The 26,096-nt window shown below is 38.0% G+C and overlaps 1 protein-coding gene across 1 annotated transcript in view; it reads right to left on the minus strand.

The window, feature by feature from the left end:
• The window catches only part of Cntn5 (contactin 5), a 1,215,881-nt gene that overhangs the window by 692,328 nt on the left and 497,457 nt on the right, over positions 1-26,096 (minus strand). Inside the window, exon 3 of the mRNA XM_057767831.1 lies at positions 25,120-25,244. Within this exon, the coding sequence (XP_057623814.1) occupies positions 25,120-25,174 (55 nt within the window). The 5' untranslated portion in view covers positions 25,175-25,244. The remainder of the gene's footprint in view (positions 1-25,119; positions 25,245-26,096) is intronic.

Consider the following 26,096-nt stretch of genomic DNA (forward strand, 5'->3'; position numbering starts at 1 on the left):
AAAAACAGGCTCTCTCATAGAATCTGTAGAAAATGTGCAGCAAAAACCATAGGCACATGAAAGAGAATGGGATAGGAATTGTACCCCAAGGATGGAATGAAATGTGCTTGGCATGTCAAAGATGAGCCATTTGCAGGATGATAGCTTTCAGTTTTCATTTCATTTATTTATTTTAGAAAGAATAAGATGCGTAGCCAGGGAGGACAGAATCCTGTGGTCATGATAACAAGTTTACATTTGACCGTCTCACCCATGGTTCAGAATACTGCTTTCATTACAGGTGATTGAGCTGGGCTGTTGATAGTGATGCTGAAAAGACTGGGCACTAGTGGGCTAATCAGTCAACAGGTTGGAGAGTGAGTTGAAAAACAAAACACTGATGGCCCAGAAGCAGGACAGAAATAAGAAGACCAAAAGTGCTAGTATTAGTCTGGTCAGGATTAAATGACTTGAAATAGCAAACAAAAAGAATACAAGGTGCTACAAAATAAGAGGTTCCTAAAGGAGAACCTGAGATTGCCTTTTCTCAAAATCAGAAAAAAAGAAAAAAAAAAAAACTTCTATTTGCATTCTAAATACTTCTAATTGCACTCACAGAAAGTTATTGCTCCACTTCCCAGGAAAAGAAGCTTCCTTTAGCAGCACCCAGAGACCACCATAAAAATCCACACCTGGTCAACATGAAGAGAGCTGAGAGATGCCAACCCTCACTGATATAGCGACAGCACAACCCCTGTGCCCAAGGCCCAAAGAGCATAACAGGAAAGATGGCAGGAAGACCGCAAGAGCCAGAGGACCTGGACGCCTGCTGCAGATGACCACCTGTCTAGTTATCTGTACCTACTACACCACAGAATATGGTTGTCTGACTGACCCGCACAGTAACACTATCCACTGACATGCCAACAAGGAAAGGTCATGGATTTGAGGGAGAGCAGGGAATACGGGAGGAGTTGGAAGGGTGGGGGAGGAGTCGAAACAGTGGAAATACATTACTCATGTGTGAAATTCTTAAAGAAAATACATTAAAATCTGACTGAGTAACTCACTGAGGGTGGCATAAAAAAGTTGAAAAAGTAGGAAGGACCTGAAGAATAGTGTGTTTTATAACATGGCTGTGACCATCACTGGCCACTGACTACCAGAGAAGGTTTACATTCAACACACTTTCCTTTGTATAATATGTTTAATAAGCAAAACAGTCAAGTTCTTAATACATTGCAAACTTCTTAAGATGTTTCCATCATGGGATCACACAAACCTTCCTCTCTATCACTCACTCTTCAGACTTAAAACCGTAACATCTTACTTAACGTCAGCATTCTGTCTACTTCATGCTAGGGTAGTTGTTCTCCACCGAGTCTGTAAACTAAATGAGGTTCACAAAGAATGTTTGGTGAGGTCTAGTGATGTTTTTTTTTTTTTTTTTTCATTTTGCTGTGTTAGAAATTAAACCTAAGAAATTTGAAATACAAAAAAAAAAAATAAACTAAAAACTAACACACAAATTAGTTTTAAAACTATCATAATCTAGAATATCTTAATTACATTTTAAAATAGCTTTTGTTGTTTCTAAAAGGAAACAAAAGAATAGTAGAAGTTATATGATTATAAGGTTGTTTGTCAGAGGGAGTCTGGCCTCGTAGGAAGAAAGGCTTCTTGGCCTCTTTTAAGATCACTCGGACTTTCCTCTGAGTCATCTGAAGAAAGTTTATCTTATGCTGACATGAAAGAAAAGGGGAGGAGTTTTAGTGAAGAAGGGGTTAATTCAAATAGATAGTACTCAAAATTCAGTAGTCTTTAAAAGAGTTTTCTTTGTGTGAGGATTCACACACGTGTGTCATGCACAGAGGCCAGCAGAGGGCATAGAGTGTCCTTCCTATATTCTCCAGTGATCCCTTTGAAGTGTTGTCTCTCCACGAGCCTGGTGCTTCTATTTTCTCAGGAAGGCTGGATGTCAGAGAACCTCAGAAATCTTCTTTCCTCTACACATCATGGAGCTGGAGTTATGTGGGTAGACAGATGTCTGGACCCCAAGACCAGGTGTCACAACTGAACAGCTAGCACTCAACCACTGAGCTATGCCTGCAGTCCAATGGCAATTTTAAAAACCAGCTATAATGGTTGTCCTGAAATCTCATCAGGGAACTTTCCCCTCATCTCTTCAGGATTTTATAGCTTTATGTTTTGCATCACTGGGAAAACTTCACAAAATCTAGCTCTACCCGTTTTATTAAATAAATGTAAGCCCCTCTGTCGTCATGATAGCACTGGAATATAATGGGGTGATGCAAGTTTCCTAAAATGTAGTTAGTCTAGTTCAGGGATTTGAATTTTCTTACTGGCAACACATGCTCTCAGTTGTTTTGCTAGAATGTAGGCTCAGTTAACTTTTAAAGATTTTGTTTTCCAAATATACAAGTTTGAATAACAGCTTGCCTTTTTTCTTCAAGTAAAAACTAAGTCCAGTGCAAACATACACACAAAAACTCTACTTAGCATCTGTATTCTTTCCATGTGAGACTGAAGAGCACTATGCAAGCATTTTATTCTGTTCTAAAATATTAACTGTATCTGAAAGTTTTGTTAAATGAACCATAATATACTCAGGGTTTCATCAAGGATATTTTTGATGAAACTAGATTTAATTTTTTCAAATGTACTTACTGAGTATTTGGTAGTGGTGTGGAAACCGTGCCTTGGTGTGGAGGTCAGAGGTCAGCATGTCTCAGCTCTCTCTTTCATCCTTATCAGGCTGTCATGCTTGGCAGCCATTGAGAGACAAAATCAAGGAGACACTTTTCCATGGAACACGGTTTTTACTTAAAACAAAAAGGCAAGCTGGTTTTTGAGTTTTCATGCTTGACAAAAATATTTTTTGAAAAGTACCTCAGCCTGCCACTTAAGAAAACAACTGAGAATGTTCATCTTTTCACTCATAAAGCCATATCACTGGCCCAGAGATAAAGTTTTCAATTTTATAAGATAATCTTTTTACTGCCCCAGGGGTGGAAGTTTGATCCCAACATTTTCTCACTATTGCTTTTGCTTGACTATTGAAAATATCAAAACAACTTGTAAACTGCGTAGCACTCCTGTGATGAACATAATTAGATGTGGTTATCGATCGGGTTTAAGAACCTGAGGTCTGTGGAGGACACGGGGGTTGCTCTGTACCGGGATGTCACAGTCCTCGCCATTAGCACAAGGAGTATGCTAATCTAGGAGTGAAGCTGCACAATTATTTTTCAAGGAGGCACAACCAGAGCCAATTTCAGGAGGATGAGTGCAGAACTGATGTTGTATTACAACACACACACACACACACACACACACACACCCCAGAATGACAAAAGAAGTCATTCTACAAAGTTTCACTTGATGAACTAATGAATTTGATGCAGATACTTTTAGAAGCGTAGGTGAAGTGTTGCTTACAAGAGTGTGGGTGAGTGAACATAGATGGCAGCTCAGGAGGGTTACAACCCTAGAGGTGGCTACAAAATTGTCAGCAGCTCCATCTGATGGTCTCTTCTTCCTGGAAGACATTCACTGTCTATGTAACCTACAGGTGGGTCTTTGAGTCTTGTAAACTGCTAAGATGACTAAGTCTTGTATATCGCTGGTTTCATTATGCACACGAACCTCTGTCTTCCCCCAGGAGACAACTGCGGACGCATGATTATATGCCTGGACTCCTGGTCCTGGAAGAAGAGAAAGCTGAGTAGTTTAAATGCACAGTTTCAGCAGCAGAAAACTTGGAAGTTTGAATAACTGTGCACAGAACATGGGTCCTGGCACCATGCCTCTTCCAATAGTGTCATTCACACTCATAAATAATTATCTGATCTCTCTCATCTCATGAGATAAATTTTATGATTCCCACAGTCCACAATACCACAATAAACGAAGACCTTTGGAACACTGGAAATTAAATGCACAACTCTCTTTAGCTGTTTTATAAGTAACAAATAAGGGGTTATCTAATTTTATTTTTAATACATGACTGTGTAAAAGCTATTGTTTGATATTCCCATGGGTTTTGTCAAGCTTTCTATTTTGTTCTGTTTTGTGTGTCACTCCAGGGATATATTTGCTCATAGTTTCCATCAATAAAAAAAAATCTGCCACTCAAGTTTTTTAATTAAATGAAAAGCATAACAGTCTGTAACAAACTACTATATTGACATAATTTACAGCATAATGCCTAGTGGAAACATAAATGTCATAACTTCTGTGCATTAATCTAGTAAAACACATCTATTTAGTCTGGATTCCTGGCTTTTGCCAGACATTAAGATTAATCATTTGCAAGTCAACAAGTCACATAGCCTCAGTTCATTTTGCTAAATGTGAAGAGTCCATTTAGAACATATGGCTATGGAATATGTGGCACGGGGGAAGGCAGCTGAGCAGGAATTGGGTAACAGGCCAAGGAAAAGGCACAGGCAGAGTGGATGCTCTTATGCAAAATGTTGCTGTGTCCTTCCTACTTCTGTGCACTGCTCTTTCTACCTCGCTTCCAAATGCCTTCGAGACTTGTAACCTTTTTGAGCTTTTTTTCTTCCTGAAGACTTTTAGCGTGAATTATTTAATAAATGTGTTCAGTGGGGCCTAGGAAACATTGCTAATGAAAGCGGGATGATATGGGGTTTACATTATATCATTGGGACCCCTTGGCACTTTTCTCCCTTCATTGTGGCCCAAGATATGATCATTCAGGTAGAAGGTCTATGTATGGTCTAAATATTTAAATTTCTTCAAAATTCACATTAAATTCTGGCAATGGGTTTTTGATCCCACTGCACGTACTGGCTTTATGGGAGCCTAGGCAGTTTGGATGCTCACCTTACTAGACCTGGATGGAGGTGGGTGGTCCTTGGACTTCCCACAGGACAGGGAACCCTGATTGCTCTTTGGGCTGAGGAGAGAGGGAGACTTGATCGGGGGAGGGGGAGGGAAATGGGAGTCGGTGGCAGGGAAGAGGCAGAAATCTTTAAGAAATAAATAAATAAAAATAAAATAAATAAATTAATAAATTCTAACTTCTGAACGAACAGAATTAAAAGGTGAGATGTCTGGTAAGGCAATAGTTCATTACTACTGTATGCTTGGGACATTTTTAAACAAGCTGACTCCAAAAAAGTTAAAGAAAGAAAATAAGATTCTACACTCAATGGCTGAAGAGAGCAGAAAGTATTGATTTATCAATGTTGAGTATCCATCCATATTACCTGATACATTGATGCTTATTGCACTTTTTTCTGTAATATATATCATAAAGAATTTTTATTTAGCAAGTGTGTGTGTGTGTGTGTGTGTGTGTGTACATCATGGAGTGAATGTGGAGGTCAGAGGACAAGTTGTAAAAATTGGTTCTCTTTTTCCATCAGAAAGTCCTGGAGTTTAAACTCAGGTCTTCAGGCTTATCAGCAGGCAAGCAATCTCACCAGTACACCAAAAATATTTTTACAGAAAACTAGATTATGAAATGTCACTGGGAGACTTGTATATTGACAGAAGGAAAAGTAATTTATAAACATTTATAAAAATGAATGTTTCCTCGATTGCCACTTTAACTATGTGAGTGCTCTCTGCACTTGATGATATTATCCAGTATCTTGAAATGCCCATATTCTTTAGGAATAGTTTTAGAATACAGTCATCCATTGTATCCCTAGGAACTGAACATGGAATCTTTTGCAAAGCTGACATGTATGGACTCTAACATCTTTACATCAAATGAGATGATATTGCAGAGTATGTAAGTATTTTCCCAAATCATCTCCAAATTACTTAGAAAATCTAACACAATGCAAATGTTATGGAAACCCATATAAAGGTACATAGGATGTGTAGGATGCAATGATGAGAAAAGGATAGGATGCAATGATGAGAAAACAAGCAATCTTTTTCAAATATTTTGGTCTTCAGGTGGATTAATCTAAGGCCATGGGTCTCTGGGGCAGAGGAAAAGGGAGAAGGAAATAAGACTTCATGTTTCATTGTTTTCTTGAAGTTCTTTCTCTGTTTTTACACCATCAAAAAGAAGGACCCAGGTCCCCATTGTGATTGGCGACAGACTCTAACCAACCTGTATTTGTTTTTTGCACACATGAACACCTTAGGACCAATGCAGAAGAGCTAGAAAATCAACAGGAGACAGAAACCAAACCAATGAAAGCCAGGACCCCTTAGATCCTCAGCTTTCAGATCCAGCCTCTGCTTGAGTCTGCAGTGCCTTCAAATGCACTTCATAGTCACATTCCTGTGAGATACTTTCCTATCTTCAAATCCTTAACCAATGGACAAAAGAACCAATCAATTAGCACATTTTAAATTCACAGATTCAGAATCTAAGATACAAAGAATGATTTTTATTATCCTGTCTAGCTTTGCCTACACAATTCTTCCATCTCTCATTCTTCCTCAGTTCCCAAAGGTCATGTTTGTCCTGTCACTAGAGACCCTTGGTAAGAGAAATAAAAAATTGTTGGAATTTTTTGATTTTTGCTTTTCTTCTCTTCATGGCTCCTTTCAGATGAGGTCAGTCAGATAAAAGCCAGATGTTTTCATTGATGTTTCAGCTATGATGTGGGCACTGAACCTGCATATGGCACTTGACTAGATGCTAATTGAAAGGATTGGTATCAACCCCAAGACCAAGTTTTCAGCACAAAGGGAGATTTATTTTCCCCAGAGGGAGAAAGGGCTGCAATAAGAGACTAAGATGGAATGAGAGAGAGAGAGAGAGAGAGAGAGAGAGAGAGAGAGAGAGAGAGAGAGAGAGAGAGAGAGAAAGAGAAAGAGAGAGAGGAGATAGAGAATGAGGGAGAGGGAAATGGGGTCTTTTTTCCAGAGTAGAGTGGGGGACAAAGGACTGACTGCCTTTGGATAGAAAGAAGATAAATATGGCCCACAGGTTGCTTATAGTGGTAAAAAGGGAAACCCTATGTTAGGATGAAGTTTTTTTTTTTTAAATTGGGTATGTTAATTAGGTGAACCAAAAGGGACTTTTGATTGTTGGACTTCAATATTGAATAGGTAGACCTTGGTAGTCAGCCTTAGGAGGAGGAAGTGCACAAATAAGGAAATAGAAGTTGGTGGCTGGCTTTAGGAATATAATCTTATCATTTTTAATAAGACAGAGGGAATAGGGGGGAAGCAAGGTCTGTCAGAGCCATATTTGCCATTCTTGCATGTAATTAGACATTTCCTTTTCTGACTACTGGTCCCAAATAACTGACTCAGAAGCTAAATATGAATTTTAAGTACTTGGCCAATAGCTCAGGCTTATTACGAACTAGCTCTTACATTTTAAGTTAACCCATATTCCTTATATACATTCTGCCACATGGTGGTACATTTATTAGCATGGAACATTTATCACCTGCTCTCTCTGCATCTGTTGTGACTCCTGACTCCCTTTTCCCTCCTGTCATCCTTAATTTGGCTGTCCCACTTATACATCCAGCATTTTATTAAACCAATTCTAGTGACAAACCTTCACACTGTACAAGAGCTTTCCACAACTTTCCCCCTTTTTGTCTAATTAAAAAGGATGGTTTTAACATTAACATAATAAGATTATATACAATAAAAAGGTCATCAGATAAAAATTGCAGTTACAATATCTAGTATATTTGTATTTGGCAAAATTAGAAAAAATACTCCATTACCTTTCTTATCTGGGTAAGTCTAAAGTTTTGTATCTAATTAATTTATATTACAATCAAGGAAAACTATAATTATAATTATTTAGTCTTCAACACCATCAAAGATCCTAGAAAGGTGAAATGTTGCCTAATGACAGGGACCTCAAGTTCCCTGAACTGTTACCAAAAGTTCTTCTACAAAGTTTGGGCATCCAACTCTCACCTATAAGCTTAGCATATCTGAGAGACTTTCCTGTAAAGCACAGAATTTTGAAGAATTGTTCTACCTTGTTTTGGCAAAGTTTGGCAGTCATCTTTTGTGGTTCCTGCTAGTTCAATTTGGACAGTAACTGTTAGCAGTTGAGGCAGAGTAAGTTTCTTTGCCTACATGACTAGCTTTTGCCATAAAAAAACAAGCTCCAAACTGATTTTCTTTGATACCCATCATCTTCTCTGAATATGCCACCAGGAGAAGAGGTGTCTCACTATCATGTAAAGCCTAAATTATTAAGCCATTTTAAATGTCATATTCTGTAGGTCATTGAAGTGTTTGAAGATTTCTTATCTATCTGAAATATATCTCTATATGACTTTGAAAACCTAAATAACATGACTATAAATGTGCTAGTATAGATAACTATTAACATGTATTTCTTAATTATATGTTACCTTTTTAAATGAGCTGCATAAACATAATACCCTAAACAAGAGTAGAAATATACATACAGTATAACAAAATTAACTTTAAATTTGTATCAATAAACCAAAATCCATGTCAATGTGAAATGTGTAAGAGTAATAGTTGTTTTTAGAATTAAAGTGATCCAATAATCTACCCCTTATTCTATCACTTATTTATCTCTCATTTTTCTTTTCAGAAAAAGATTCTTGAATCTAATCTCCTTTGTTTAGTTTTTTTCCTGACAATTAAACAAAGCAACTTGTAATCAATCCCCCTGAAAATGGCTAACATGCATAATTGATTTTAGGCATACTGGCATAGTACTCTAGACTACTTCTTGTTGATTCATTGGGGGGGGGGTAGTAATCTCTGTGGGACCCTGAGAAAATTTAGGATACTGATTAAATTTTGACTTGAGTAGTCTGTGAGGCTGGATCATCTCAATTAGCAGCCTCGAAACTGTTCTGGATGCAGAACTCAGAGGAAACTGCAACAGAGACCATCTGAAACATTGGATCATTTAGACCATCAGTTACTATCAGAGATATTTTAGGGTGTCATCATTGATCAAATCTGATTTTCATTAACAAATCCAGAGCCTCTCATTTCCTGTGGAAATAAAGGCAGAACCTCTTTCCCAAAGTAACTTACCTTTTGACTTAAATTTTGAAGTCAGGATATTTTTTAAAAATATTTAGGATAGTTTAATGTAGCAGCTTTCATAATTAAATTCCCTTGGCAGTTATCATTTGTTCATTATGTCCTGCTCTCACTGTGTCTATCTGGTGACTCCACTCTTCTCCTTCCCATTGTCCTTAGTTTGGTCATCCTGCCTATACTTTCTATCTGGCTACTGATCAATCAGCATTTTATTACACTGATTCAAGTGACAAATCTTTACAGTGTACAAGAGTATTTTCCACAGCTTTTTGGTTAGCTGGAGCTCCTTCACTGATATTTTAGGACTCATACAATTTGGTCTGATCCTTTCCAACCTTCTTTGAGCTCCAGGCAAGCCAGTCTTTTTTCAGACTGTAGTCCTGTTCTGAACCTTCTTCCCAGTTCCAGTCAATAGTATTCTGTTAGAGTACAGGCATTGTTTATGATGCCCCTAATAACTGATTTGTTAGAAGCCTTATCCTCTTGATGTGGTAACTAAGATGCAGAACTTTAAAAGTACTAATAAAACATAGCCAAGACTTTGGGGTTTTACTCCATAAGGGACTCATGCTGGTCTTACTGTTGTGGAAACGATATGTTACAAAATATATTTATTTCAATCCTGGACTTGTTGTTTTGTGTTTGTTCCTTTTCCTGTTCAATTTGTTCTTACCCAGCCATGACCCCTTCCACACTAGTGCTAGTGTTGCAACACATTCTTGGACCCTTGAAACACTAGGCATTTCATTATAGCAGGACAGAGTCAAGTAAGTATGAGTCTACTTTACATTTCTGAATTCAACTACTTATCATCCATCAAGACCTCTAAAATGGAAAACCATACCTGAACTCCTTTCTGTTCTATAAATGGCTTGTGAATCTTTGCTTTCATGCATTCTCTTGCACAACTCTGTTATACATTACTTGCCTTCAGAATCTACAGGAAAAGCCTATAGCTTTGTAGTTCTAGTAAGCTCTTAATGACAGATGGAAAACTGAGACAAAACAATTACCTGAAGCTTGTGTGTCAGCTACCATGATTTATGCAGCCTTGAACGAGAGATACCTTGTCTCGAGCAAAGAGAGAAATGATGACTCTTAAAGTTGTGCTTGGTCTCCATGCTTGAGCCATGTTGTACAGAGAGAGAGAGAGACAGAGACAGAGAAAGAGGCAGACAGAGAGAGACATAAATAGAGAAACAGAGGCAGAGACAGGAAGACAGAAAGGAAATAGTCCAGTTATCCCAAGAATATTCTGTGTGTTTTATTCTACACATTTGAGTTTACGTCTCTTTTTTTTTTTTTTTTTTTTTTTGTTTTTTTTGTTTTTTTTGTTTGCTCTTTTTTTTTTTTTTTTTTTTTACTTATTTATTTATTTTTATTCTTTTTTAATTAAAATTTCCACCTGCTCCCCATTTCCCATTTCCCTCCCCTCCTCCCAAATATTGCCCTCCCCCCACTTCCCTCCCCCTATCCCCACTCCTCTTCTCCTCCCCCCACTCCATTCCCCCTCCCTCTCGTTACTGAAGAGCAGTCCAAATTCCCTGCCCTGCGGGAAGACCAAGGTCCTTCTATCTACGTCCAGAAAAATGAGCGTCCAAACAGGCTAAAGGGAGCCATCTTAGGGTTGGCAAGAGACTTGACTCTTGAGGGGTTCGCAGGTGTCCAGGAATATGTCCCCAGCTGGTACCTTGGGCAACTAAGGAGAGGGAACCTGAAATGACCCTATCCTATACTGATGAATATCTTGCATATCACCTTAGAACCTTCATCTGGCGATGGATCGAGGTAGAGACAGAGTCTCAATTTGGAGCAACGGTCTGAGCTCTTAAGGTCCAAATGAGGAGCAGAAGGAGGGAGAACATGAGCAAAAAATCAGGACCACGAGGGATGCACCCACCCACTGTGACAGTGGAACTGATTTATTGGGAGCCCACCAAGGCCAGCTGGTCTGGGACTGAATAAGCATGGGTTGATTCCGGACTCTCTGAGCATGGCGGTCAATGAAGACTGATGAGAAGCCAAGGACAATGGCACTAGGTTTCGATCCTAATACATGAACTGGCTTTGTGGGAGCTTAGCCTGTTTGGACGCTCATTTTTCTGGACGTAGATAGAGTTTACGTCTCTTAAGGAAACATTTAGCGATGTAAGGGGATCTGGGACTACATGATCTGCCAACATGTGTTATTTCTCTCAGCTCCTTTTCTAGCTGGAGAGAAGTTTACATTTTCCTTACTCTACAAGGGGAAGAAAAAACTGAGAACTTTGACAAAAAAAGATTTTGCAGTTTATTAATTTTTTGTCTTCAACTTTAAAATATATTCTACTAACATACAAAGAAGTGGATTTGTCACTTTTTATACAAATGTATCACTATACATTACTCTTATTTATATTTATATCCCACTCTTGTATTTTCTGATTATCTAAACTGGACCTCAATTCACACCATTTAGTAAACACAGGTGACTGTGTATGGCCACATTCTTTGACCTGCATGGACATTTAACCTCTGAGTTCCCTAAGGTCAAGGCTTTCGCCTGATTTGTGAAAGGACTACAAGCCAAGCTAACAGTAGGACAGATGACTCTGTGCTGTTTTACATCATGTCACATAATCGAGAGGTGCCCTCCAGTTCCTAGCAAAGTCAAAAGCCCACTCAGTCCTCTTCCTTCTATTCTGTTTTCCTCAAAATGTTCTACTTTGCATTTTTTACAGGAGTCATTTCTAGAAGTTTGCTAGGATGCTAGATTGAAAACAAACTTCTGACCATGCCTTACAAAATGGAATCAGATGACTGCATGATGCAGTCAATGCTATTACATCAAAAGAGTTTCCTTGGCTTGAATTGGAAACTGATTAGATTCTTGTTTACTAACCTCCATTAAATACTCATATGCAAATGCCTGCACACACACACACACACAACACAACACATACCACAAACAGAATTTATACATACAGCACACACACCCAGCATACACACTGAACATAGACCAACATACCAAACAAGTACCATATATATACACATATGTATACACACACAAAGACACATAGATACTACTACATGCACACACCATGTACAACACACACCCAATGTCATAGAAGCACACATAGTACATAAACACCCAAAACACACCCCCAACCTAGACAGACATACCCGACACATACCATACACACATAACCACATATTCCAGGGTGTTTTTTATTTAACTAATTGCCTCTTCTTTGATGATAATAATTTTTAAGATCAATATTCTATTACTTTTAGATGTTTATTTCAAATTCTACTTTTATCTCTGTCTCCTCATGATGTCTCAATGCAATAGGCTGAAGCAGCTTCTAGTCCAGCATGCTGCATCCTCATGTCTCTTCTACTCTGGCACATGCTATCCCTAGCCCAAATCAATCTCTTTGTTTTCTGTTCATCCAGTAATCAGTCACCATCTTCTCATTTGGTAGCTATCTCCAACTACTGTTATTAAAAATCAACAAAATTACAGTGAAAACACCTTGCTATTGCTTTGAAGAAGATGACCATACATCTGAAGGGTCCTACAATCTGTGCCATGTATACAATATTAAAATTATTTTACACAATTACCCTTTATATCAAGACTGAACATTCACTACAGAAAATAAAGAGGATAGCCCGAGAAAATCTCTGGATTCTACACCTGAGCCACTCTGACTTACTAGAATCACTCTCAGAACATCAACTCTCAGCCCTCACTTTTCTGTAGATTTACTAATTCATCTGCTCCCATGACTTAGAATGTGTGTAGATGCACTACGCATGATAAACTCTAACTGTTTAAGACAGCATTTGTATGTAGTAGGAGCCCTGGCAAGTGCTGTATTTGTACTAGAACTGTTGTTACCTGTCTCATGACAGGACTTTTCTGCTGTGTAAAATATGGGGTTTGTATCTCACAGTGAGAACATTGTTCTGAAATGATGTATGTGAATACTACACTAAAAACATGATTTCTTTCAGTGTACAGGAACAGATGCTTGATACTGCACAATATGTAACAGTCAACCATCCTTGCATGTCCTGTGTAATAATATAACATAAAGAACTTACTGTTAGCAAAGGCCTGCCAAGTACTCAGAGTACACCCAAGTCCAAGCACAGTAAACTTTTTCTGCCTACTAGATACATGTCACAAACATCTTTTATTTGATAACTAGAAAAACCAACATCAAATCAATGGAATCCCTGCAGGAGGATTATCTAAACTGGACCTCAGTTAGCACCATTTAGTAAACACAGGTTTACTACTTTCTTGAAAAGTGTTGCAATTATTTCTTCACCTATTCCCCCAGTTTCTTTTCTATGCAGTCTGTTCTCCACAAAGCATGGAATATGATATTTTAGTTGGACATGGTGGTGTAACCTTGCAACTCTAGAACTTCAGAAACTGTAACAGAAACATCATGATCTTTAAATCGGCCTACACTACATAGCAAGCACAAGCCTCTAGTAAACCCGCAAACAAACAGAAAAGGTGGTCTTCTCATGTGCATCATGCACCGCCCCCCATCAGCTCTAAAGCTGTGCAGCCTCCTTGGATGCAGCCATGGTCCTTTCCTCTGAATCTTTTCAAATCTCAGTAGAATGCCTCTGAATAGACATGGGCTGTGCCTTTGCACCAGAACAGTGCACCAATTTTTATGTTGTTTCTGTTAAATGCTATGTGACTCACTTGTGAGTTTCTGTTTGAAGCCTTTAAAAATGTTTAAAGCCTGTGGATTTGCTGATATGCAATGCTTTGCTGCCATGAATTAAAATAAAAAGAACTGCACAGGTAAACTTTACTGTGTAGAGAAATAGTTAGCATGTACCAGAAATGAATAGTTTGACAATCTCAACTGTGAAAACAAAGCAATCAAACAAACAAAAAACAGATGTGTCTGGAAAGTTTAGTCTCTGATATGATTGACAGTTCACAAAAGTATCCCTGTACAGTAAGGTGTTGATAGCAAGCTTTGCACGGTGCAGAGTCAACATTTAAACTGGCCACACAGCTGCATGGACTGTGCATCCAGACCTTTAAACATTCACAAGTGTCTTCTAAAGAATGTGTATTTCTCCACAGATAACTTTTGCTAGAGAGTCTTCATCCACAGAGGTTGTTCTTTCTCCTCCATTCGAGACTTTCTTCATCTACATGAGGTCACTTCTTTCTGCTGCATTGTGACACCTGCTGTCCCTGCAGCCGTAACCACTTTTTGTCAGAAACTCATTTGTCCTTCTTTTCTATGCCTATAAGATGTGTCCTTAGGGACCAACTCACAGTGCCCTTTCACAACCACTTACATACAGGAGCACCCTGTTCCCAGGCCACATAGTCCACCCACTGTCCCTTTAGTCACTTAATTTCTTTATGGAAGTTATCCACATCAGATCTTATATTCTTTTCTAAAGTATATCTTCTCTATTAGCATGTGTGTTTCCTAAGGGGAGAGATGTAATTTGTACATCTATATCCTTAATGCCTAGAACAAAACACAGCATACACTAAATAAATATTTGTAAAAGTAACCGAAATATGAATGAATTATTTCAAATGATCCCAGGACTTAAAATGAGAGTATTCGTTTAGATTTTCCTTTGGTTTTCTCTGAGTGCATGTATGTATGGCTACAAGAGTTTATGTGCACCATTTGTGAACAGGTGTCTGTGAGGCTAAAGGGCATCAGATCCCCTGCAACTGGAGCCACAAGCAGCTGTGAATTGCCAGGTGTGTGTGTGTGTGTGTGTGTGTGTGCTGGGAACCAAACCTAGACCATTTGCAAGAGCATTAAACACATTCAGATACCAAGCCTTTGTTCCAACCCTGTAATGTTGTTTTTATTTTACTAGTTTGCATCTCCATTACAAACTTCAACACACTGTGCAAACTACATTCCTCTGTGATAGTCTTTATCTACAGCAATGATTGCTTTCAGAATGCAGACGGGACAAGAACTTAAAGAATGTTGTATGTTAAGCTTTATAGGATACTTTTTTTTTAATGGTCATTTTTTTTTAAGGTTATTCTGAAACTTAGAATCCTAGGGCCAGGTTGAAATAATTCTAAATTTAGGCATTAAACAAAAATAACTCCAGGCTAGGAAAGCAGTGCTATCCAGTGACCCAGTGACTGTCTTCAAATTAGCAGAGAGGATAGAGGAGAAAGGCACATAGCTGGCTTTCTCCTAGAGGCCTGAGACAGCAAATGCTGCCGGGGAAAACGGAGGGTGAGGGTTCAAGCGAAAGCTTAAATGACTCAAAGATCTCACTCATATATTTTTTCTTTACTTTGTGTATTTATACTTTCTTTTTATTATTAATCATTTTATCTTTTACAGGTTGTTTTCACAATGTCCATAACTCAACTAAGGCAATTCTCTTGCTTTAACTCAGGAAGTCTGTATGCCACAGCAAACCTCAGGTGAAATATTATCACTGAAAAACATCAGTATGATTAGGTTGGGGATTCCAAAGTGACTCGACGAGTTTGGGTATTTTCTGAGCCAAAATTACTAACTTATATACTCCTTAATCCCAAAAAAGAACTTTTATAATTCTTATATTTATTAAATTCAAAATGATTATACATATACCTGATAAGAGACATTTTCCCACTTTGAATGTAGCATATCAAAGAGCACAAAGTGCCTCTACTCTTATAGAACAGATGCCACAGATTTTTATATAAACAGGAAAGTCCCAGCTGTAAGGTATGTAATTCCTCAAAATCCAAATGGCATCATCACTAACAACCCTCTTCCTCTCTGACTCAAACCACTCAGCTCCATCTCATACCAGACTGAGGCTAAACACGGAAGCACACACCATGGTCCAGTTCATCTCAGCAGAAACTGATGTCCTCTGGCAAACATTTCAATAAAGATACGAGGAACACTCAAAAGCAAATAAGTTTTTTAACTTCTAGGAAGTGAAGGCATTGTAATGAACAGTTACTCCATATAAATATCTCCACATGATGATGTCGGTAAATTTTCAGTGACTTAATGTTTAGAAAAGCAGGATTTCCCCCAAAGATCTAAGATAAAGCCAAGGATAGTGTGTACCACTTCAAAGCATTCCCCCCCACCCCCCGCCCAGGCATGATTTATTTTATACACAATGAATTACAGTGTTCAGACTCTAAAAACCCTGCAGAATCTGCTTTAAAATTAACGACAGCAGGATTTCCCTGTGTGTTTGCCGTAGAGGCCTTCCTTGGTGCTAGTCCTAGGTGAATGGAATTTTCTACCTACTTTATAACCTGAAGAGATATTAAACCAACGGAACACAGAGAAAAAGCGTTCTCTCGCTGACAAATGACTGAAATGACCCCACACGGGCAGTCTCCCTGCTCTCATCTTAAGTAATGTGAAATCCAGCTCATTGATAGGGATGTTCACATTAGTATTGCTGTGGCTGAACTTTACCTCTGCTTAGTCAACCACAGAGAAGTGTTCATAGACAAGTCCTCTGAGCATTGCTTTACAACAAAGAAAACTGATTTAATGATCAATTTTATTTCCTTTTTTTATTCTTTCGTATTTTTTCCTAGACAGAGTTTCTCTGTTCAGCTTTGGACCCTTTCCTGGAACTTGCTGGACTAGGCTGCTGATGTCAAGATCACAGAAATCCACCTGACTCTGCCTCCCAAGTGCTGGGATTAAAGGAATGTTCCACCACTGCCTGGTTCAATTTTCTATTAGTAAAGATAGTTATTGAAAAATAATGAAATCAGTACTACTGGTTTGAAGGACACTTGACCATTCCAACTTGTTATAGATGACATAACACTTTGGTGTATACTGCTCAGTCTTCTCCAATACAGAAGTATAAAAGTTTTCAATAAATATTGTAATGTATAAGAAATTACATTTAGCTGACCTCATAAGTTAGCTCTCTGTGTAATCTTCAGTAAGCTGAGACAGATACTTGAAATCATTTCTTAAGACTCTCAACTGGATTGTTAGTTGATGACTTAATTTTATTTCACTGCAGGAATTGTGACAATTATAGATGACTTTTAATATGGTCTTTGCTGTTAAGATAAGAACAACAAAGTGTACTAAATCCAGGTGATCCAACCCTTACCCCCGCCCCTTTCCCAACAAGGAAAAATTAAATTGTTTGCTGAATAATTACATTTCTAATACCACCAGAGCTTAGTTGATAAAGTCGGCTTGGATTGTCACAGTGAGGTAGCTCCTGTTATCATCAGGACTTCCCGGGGGGCTAATACAATGTGCAAAAGCATAATTTAAAACGACCGGGAAGGAGCCATAACCCATTTTTCTCTCTAAATTCCAGTTCACCAGTCAGAGTTATTTGGGCACCTGTTTGCTGAAGCACCTTTTTTTCCATTCTCCTTTATAATCTCGTAGGCAACGTTCTGACAATGACAAAGGTTTTTGTGATTTACCACAGCACCACCAAGGAAGACAGCATTGTAAAAGCTTATCAGTGACAGGCATTCTCTGTTCTCCAGTATATCATTTGCTTGGAAGAAGAAACAAATGCTCTCCTTTTCAATAAAATGGATTTATCCCAAAAAAGGAGAATAGGGTCAAGGGAGAGAGAAAGTGCCTTTGTTTTTGTCCTTGCTGTTGTTTTCAAACCAAGACAGCTTACAGAAGCATCTGCCAGCGACTGGAAAGTAAGCACAGGTACTTATTTGAGAATTGGCAGACAGGCTTTGCCCCTGGTCAGCTGGACTTTCCAATCTTATCTGGTAAATTCAAAAGCATTGTTATTGGAGGCAATCCACACATTGTATACACACAATAGTTTCCATCTAAGAGCAAAACTAACAGGGACACAAGACATAACACAAAAGAAGAAAGTGGTCCTCATAGACCTTGTGCATGGGAGCAATCAGAAGTATGTGAGGGTATTTGCTGGTCTGGTGAAGCTGTTGTTATTAGAGAACTAAGTATCTTTATCACACACCAACCACATTACACATGCTAAGCAGATATTATATATGATTTCCAATATGTGCCACCAAAAATGAACAATTTATACTTAGATGAAAAGGAACCTTGCTATAAGGAATACTATTACAAAACCTTCCATCTTAAATACTTATAAGTGAGTTATCATAATTCTTAGTCATTGTCCAAGAGGACTAAAATGGCCAAGGAATCTACCAGGCAGAATATTTTGTGTAACACAGAGAATCAATTCTCACCTTTTACTGCCTTGTTCTTTCAAACATGAAGAATAAATGAAACATAATTTATAAAGGGCTGCAGGAAGTCAGGAAAGTTCTTTAGTAATTTAGCATACATGAAGGGTGAATCCCACTGCACTCCCTATTGCTATTTCTCCATTTACATGGAGAATGCCATATGCTCTGAGAATCATTTCTACATTGAACAATGCATTATTTTAATCCAACAGAGGTTAAAAATGTTGATGACTTTCTCTCTCTCTCTCTCTCTCTCTCAGTGTGTGTGTATAGATACACACAAAATATACATTCAAAAACATACTACAATATTTATGACTTCTGCTCAAAATGCTTCATATATATTATTATAAAATCTTAGCTTTTATTGATGTTAATTAATCTAATGTTGAAGAAAATGATTTACTGTTTTTTAAAGCTTTTATCTAATCATAGCTAGAGTTTTAGGTATGTTCTTCTTATTACTACTATGCCAAAAATAAAAATACAGAGAATTATCCACTCCTCTTTACTGCTAATTATAAACAGAATTGTTATTAGTGAAATGGCCCTAAAATAAATACGCATGTGGCAGGCGTAGGAATGACGACTTTGTGTTCTGTTGTTGGATACGTGTATCATTATTGGATACAGCTTTCCCAGCTACTTTGTTTAAAACGTTATTTTCTTTTCCATCCCTTGATTCTGGTTTTGGCTCATGGGATTTGCTTTGACCAGCAAGGTTTTGGCAAACAGATCACTAAGCTTAGAAATGCTAGCACATTGTGAATCACCCTTTCTCTTGTTACTGCAAACCTTGTGACCACACGTACCTAAAGAGGGTCTGTAGAGCTGGAAGGTACCACTCAAACTTCTGTGAGAGGAAAGTCTCCAACAGTCTTAGCGAGCTATGAACCCTGTGAGCTACAATGCCAGCCTGTCAGACAGGATGAACCTGATAGCAGAGCAGTGGTGGGACAGTTACAACTGTACCCTCTCACTTCGTGATGAATGTGAAGGCTTCTCCATAGACGGAATTTCATTACTTATACTGAAAACCACTCAAATGCCCATAGCAAGGGCAGTCAGTCTTTAGTGAGAACCGGCCATCATTTTGATAAATGACTATTGAGTCAAACTGCTTCTTAAATTTGTATGTTTACACCCATAGATGAGTGCTGCTCTCAGCCTTCACCAGAGAAGCTTCTGCCTGTAGAAGGTGGTGGTTAACAGAGACATATAAGGTCAAATTGCTGAGTACAAAGCCTGTACAGTTCCCTGTTCTAAGTCTATATCACCTTTCCACGGTGCAGGGAAGAATGTAGAAGTCTGTGTATGAGGAGCAGATCCGTGAAACTCCGCTTCGGACTTGGCATGTCCCCTAGACCATGAACTCACAGCAGCTGTAGTGACGTGAAGAAGACATGCACAAGGTATCTGCACTATACAAAACCCAGGTGCTTGGGCCTTAAGTGGATTTCAGTTGTATTACTGGTCGATTTTTTGGTCTTAAAACACATATGGCCATAATTCAAAGTGGAGACTCCTGAGCAAATTTTATTTCTGTTTTCTAAGATTTCAAACAATATTCTTCCTATTGTCTTTGTGATTCTTTCTACAATAACAAATTAAATTTGTCTTTCTTCCCAGTCTCCCTTTTATGCCACAGTTTACTCAACTTTAAAAGATTTAAGGGTGCTTGGTCCCCACAGACAAACAGACTAGATTTGAAGTCACGGAGGAAGAATGTTTTATCTCATTGGGAAAAGTTCCCATGCAAAGTTCATACTTAAAGAAAATAAACTTAAACAACACCTCCTGAAGGACAAAGCATTTACACAACATATTTGACATTCTTCTGCAGAAAGATTTCTCCATTTCTACTCTCCTGACTCATTATTTATTCAGCATTTATATTCTCCAATGTACATTCATTGGTACTTATTTTTTCAGCTATGTTGTAGCGATTTTAAATTTAATTTGTGACTCAAATATGTCCTTTGTAACTTTCAGGATCCTTTTTGGGTTGTGTGTCATAATAGCCTCATTATGTTTCCTTTTAAAATGTGAAAAAATTGAATGTGTGTGTGTGCCTGTGTGATGTGTGTGTGGGGTATGTGTTTGTGTGCATGTGGTGTGTGTGTGTGTCTCTGTGTGTGTTTGTATGGTATGTATGGGTATGTGTGTGTATGTGTGGTGTATATGGGTTATGTGGTGTATGTATATGTGTGTTTATGGGGGAGGTGTGGGCGTGTGCATGTGCGCGCGCGCGCGCGTGTGTGTGTGTGTGTGTGTGTGTGTGTATGTTGCAGGCACCTCTGTGAAAGTCAGAGGACAGCCTCGGATACCAACCCTCACATTCGCTTTGACACAGAGTCTCCTGATGCCAATGCCTATGCTGCCAGACTACTTGTCTTCCAGATTTCAGGATTCTCCTATTCATTTATCCTCCTGACACAAGGGAACGGGTGTTTCAGACATGGGCTCAGGGGCCCAGCCTTATGTTTGTTCTTGTGACTCTGAATTCACCTCTCACACTTCCATAGCAAACATTTTACCTCTTCAGTCATTTCCCAGCCCCCTCTTTGTGACTCTCTTTTTTAAAAAGTAGTTTTATTTGTCCTAGCACTTCATGTTTGCAGGAGCCATAAGGTTCTCTAAAATGATTTATATAGGACATTTCCTATTGCAGTCCTATAATCAGTCATTTCTGAAATAGCCCTTGTTCCTTCAAGAGCAAACTTAATAAAAAGAAAAAATCTTGATATTTCATGTGCTGTTCCTACAGGGACACACTGTATCTGTGTGTTCTAGGATGACTGGAAGAAAACAGCTGTGTATATATGTATGTATAGACATTCTCGTACATAAGGGTTTGTGGTTTTTTATAACATGTATGAGTATATATGTACATACCAATGCCTCCAAGAACTCTATGTCATCACTACATGGATAACTAATAATCAGTAACCTTCTACACTTATAGCTACAATTCCAGCCCCAACATCTGCCTTCACTGACTTGGTGGCGCAGGTCCAGCCCACATGACATTAGAACTGCTCAGTGGAAAACAGCACTATTAAACCAAAAAAAAAAAAATGCAGAAGTATAACATGGGATATCTTTAGTCTTATAGCTCATTTCAGCGATTCTTATGTAACACTGCCCCCAGTTGAGATTGCTCTTTACATGGTTAATAAATGGTTTGATTCCTTGTTATATTTTAGAAACTGTTTGAGGAACCTGTGACCTCCCAAATCATTTTTATTTAATTTTCATATATTAACATTCAAGCTACAATTGGTATTCTCTATGGTTTGATTTAGTATCTGGTCCATAGAGAGTGTTTTTTCACTTCCTTCAAAATATTGATTGCTTCATCTGCCTCTCTGAGCACCCGCCCAGTCTATCTATCTCCCGACTGTCATCGACTACTACTTACACTCTGCACACTCTCCATTCTCAGGACATTATGTAACTAGAATCATATAGATCATGCTATCTGCAGTGCAGCTTTTTCATTTAGCAATATGAATGTAATAGTCATGCATTTATGAATTTTGTACTTCATTTATTTCATCACTGAATAGTGTTCTATTATTTAGATAGCCCATGCTTGATCATTCACTTTATTGAAAGACATCTTTCTTATAACTTCCTTCTTGGGATTATTATTATTATTATTACTAATATTACTATTGAGAAAGGGCTTCTTGTAACCAAAGGCCTCAAACTCAGTATGTAGCCCAAGGTAACCTTTTACTTCTGATGTCTCTGTCTCTATCTCCAAATTGATAAGATTATAGACATATATTATTATATCCAGTTTATGATCTACTGGCATCAATTATGGAGCTTTTTATATTCTAGGTACGTACACTCCCAACTGAACAACATGCCTAGCCTGTCAATTCATTAATATTTAATGAATTGTATGACATTATTATTAAAAACATGGAAACAAAAATACCAGTATTAGTTATTTAATTCTTAATTAATTTGGAAGCGGGATTGAGATGGGCTTTCTCTGCAGCTCTGGAGCCTTTCCTGGAACTAGCTGTTAAAGAACAGGCCGACCTTGAATTTACAGAGATCTGCCTGCCTCTGCCTGCTGAATGCTGGGATTGAAGGTGTATGTCACCATTGCCTCGTTATTAACTAGTATTAAGAGTGCTTTCTTTCGGGGTATGTATGGATTTTCTCCTGTTTTCTGATTTACACATAACTGTCCATAATTCTAAAGTAGCCATGGGAACACCTAGTGAAGAGGACATGAGCTACTTGGTCCCAGGGAAGAGCATTTGAATTTGTAACAAATCATGAAAATCTTTCAAATGTGTGCACCATTTTACAAGTTCACTGAAACTAGATGGAATGTTGCCCTCAATCCTTACAAGCCTTTTTAGCAATTTTTAATGTAACTAATTTGGAAAATGCCATTTTGTCATCCTCTACTTGCAGTTCTGATTCTAAATAGGGCCATGAGGTTCATGGAAAGTCCTTTCTCCAAAGCGCCAGTTCTCAAACAAGGATGAGCTGTGTAAGTGCTCTTTCATGTTTCTCAGGGAAGCAGACCCAGGAAAGTCCAGTCACTAAAAATCAGATGTATGAAGGAAAACTCTGGGTGTTTATCGTTCTCTTTAGTCATTCTGCCTGATTCTAAGTGTATCAATTAGGTTAAACATGCTCCTGACATGCAGCTTAGTCACCCTCATTTCCATCTGCGTGATCAACGTGTTAGGTGTCCCAGAAAATGACACTTGTATCTAACTTAAAGCACTGATCAAGAACACTAAATGGTGAAATGAAGATAATAAAACAGTCAAATAAATATTAGACGTTAGAAATTGGGTAAATATCAGAAACTGAAAAAGAGTGTTTTCTACAGAACATGGTAAAGACTTCAAATATAAGTATCCCTAAACATGATTCTTTTTAGTAGTATTAGTGTTTATTTTAAGCAGGCGTCTACAGGGAGATAAAAAAATTTATTATAAAAAACTGTTATAAAGTCTCTGTATTAAATGCAGGTATGATGAAGAAGTATAAATGCCTCCCAATGTTTTATTTATTCAACTGTGTCAATGACAACTTGATACACACAAGGACTTGAGAGTTAGCAATTACAGACCCCATGCAAGACATAGTATATTTGTATTTCCTGAAAGAAAGGATAGCTCCCTTGAAGGGAGTACTTACTTGGAAAACTCTATTGTTGGATAAATTCAAGAGAAACTAACTTGGGCTGTTATTGCCTCCATAAACATTGTCAACTCACACATGAAAACAATAAAGAGACATGAGTTCACACAGGCAAGGAGCTGGAGAAGACAGGAGAGAAGCAGACTGAATTCAGAGAGTGGGTAACAGTGCACAGAGAGGAACAGAATCGAGCAGAACCAGCTTCTGAAGGCTCATTTCATAGGAGATCATGATATCAGTGAGTGCAGTTGTCATTTAATACCCAGTATCTCTGATACACACTTTTTCAGTTTACACTTTGGCTTTCCCCAACCTTCATGTCTCTTATTACATCTACTATTTAATAAGCAATATTAAAAACAAATAATATTGTTGATGAATGAATAATTAATGTGTTGGTTGCTTTGCAACTCATCAGTTGCTGGTATTAGAGCAAGAATAACCTTCTATGTATACATTTCTGAAACATATAAATATGTTCAAGTCTACTTATCTGTCACATCTTAACACATATTGATTTATAGAAGTGAAATTCCAAATTTATCTCTCCACATACAGAAATGGATTCAGATTTCAAACAAGCACCTTTAGAGCACTTTCTGATTGACAGCTGGGTTTTTAAAATAGTCACATGTTGTGAATATTTCATGGGAGGTAGTGCACAAGTGGAGAATCAGTGGCAAGATGGAAAGGTATTGTGTAATTTCTAGAAAAAGCTCTCCTCAACTTTGAAAGGAGTTTCTGTTTACTTCTACCTGCCCTGTTTGATAGTTTGTGTTTACTTGAGGGAACACTGCAATACACAAAACGTGATACTGTTCAGAGAATGTATTTGATTCTTGGACACAACAAAAAAGCTGTACAGTCAGTGAAAACCTTTCACCACATAGTAATAGATTATGATATAAATGCTAAAAGTTCATGCTACTACATGTAAAATGAATGTTGTGTATATAGTTATATCATCTACACGTCCATATACTACACGGCATATACATATGTATGTTGCATGAACAATATTTGCAATCAATACTATATATAAAACTAAGTGTTATTCTACTAAAACTGTATTTAGGATAATTAAATTGTTGGAAATGGGTTTAATAATAAAAACAAAGACATTTGTTCAAAAATTAAGGCAACCACATTTTTTAGAGGTCTTTATCATGTATGCTTCCCAAACTTTATTTACAGCACAGACACTGAGTTTAATTCTATCAGCTTCTCGTAATAATGTGCTTAGCATGGAAATCATGATACTTGAGTCTATATATTCTTCAAGTAAATAAACCTGGCTATATCAATTTTATTGTGATGAATTATTGTTCAAAATAACATAAACAGACTTTTCAGAATTAAAATTCAACAACAGATCCAGTAACAAACCAAAAGGAAGTAAAAAAGCTATGGTGAATATAGAAAAATTCAATATGTTAACACATGCCTAAAAATAAATATTACGAGATAGTCACCAAAAGGTCTCAGTGGGTTCAGGAGATTGCCTCCATATATGTTGACCTGCATTTGGTCACTGGGACCTACAAGGTAGAGGAGAGAACTAATTCCTTCAGAAGAAAATGAGTAACATACTTCTATTTGAGTGGGGATATTTTGTATTGCAAAGTGACACTTGAATGCATTTCCAAAGCTTCTTTTAGTTATTTGGGATTGAGATCTTCATATAGTTTTGTTAACTGAGACTTAACAATAGTCAAATAATTATGCATGCCTTTTACCTGAGAGACACCTGGTGACAGACAGGAACAGGATTAGTCTCCAAAAGGAAGTCATGCTTGGTCGCTGGACTCTTCTGGCTCACAGGACAGAGGTCAGCACTGATGCTTCCTCATTGAAGAAGACCCTGTTGAGATTGATACAGCTTTCAAAAACAGAGAAAGCCCCTCTCCCCAAATTTATTTTTATTTATTTATTTTTTTAAAATATTTATTTATTTATTATGTATACAATATTCTGTCTGTGTGTATATCTGAAGGCCAGAAGAGGGCACCAGACCTCATTACAGATGGTTGTGAGCCACCATGTGGTTGCTGGGAATTGAACTCAGGACCTTTGGAAGAACAGACAATGCTCTTAACCTCTGAGCCATCTCTCCAGCCCCTCCCCCCAAATTTATAATACCAGTAACACAATTTTCAGTGCCGAGGTCAGGTGCATATAGCATCCTATTGTCTTAGCTAAGGTTTCCACTTGCAGTCAGTGATCTGACAAAAATCAGGGCAACACTCAAGAAAGGGATATGGAGGCAGGATCTGATGCAGGAGCCAGGGAGGAGTGATGCTTGCTGACTTACTCTCCTGACTTGCTCAACCCCATATCTTATGGTACCCTGAACACCTATGGTGGCTCTGCTCACAATGATCTGTGCTCTCCCACATCAATCATCAATCAAGAAAATGAGCCAGAGGCACTCACACAGACCTATCTGGCAGGTAATTTTTCTCAATTGATGTTCCCAACTTCCAAATGACTCCAACTTGTGTCACGTTAACATCAAACAGCCAGCACACCTACTGATGATGTTAAAATAATTCCGCTACCACTCAGTTACTGTGTAAAACAGAGCATGGATAAAGAGTTCTTATTTGCTTCTATTGAATATTCTCTCACAGACATTAAAAGTCTAAGGGTCTAAGAGGGATGAGTCCTCACAGGGCACGTATAATTATTTAATATACTAAACAAATTTTTGGAC

The sequence above is a fragment of the Chionomys nivalis genome, chromosome 4 (assembly GCF_950005125.1).
Source record: "Chionomys nivalis chromosome 4, mChiNiv1.1, whole genome shotgun sequence".
Taxonomy (NCBI): Eukaryota; Metazoa; Chordata; class Mammalia; order Rodentia; family Cricetidae; genus Chionomys; species Chionomys nivalis.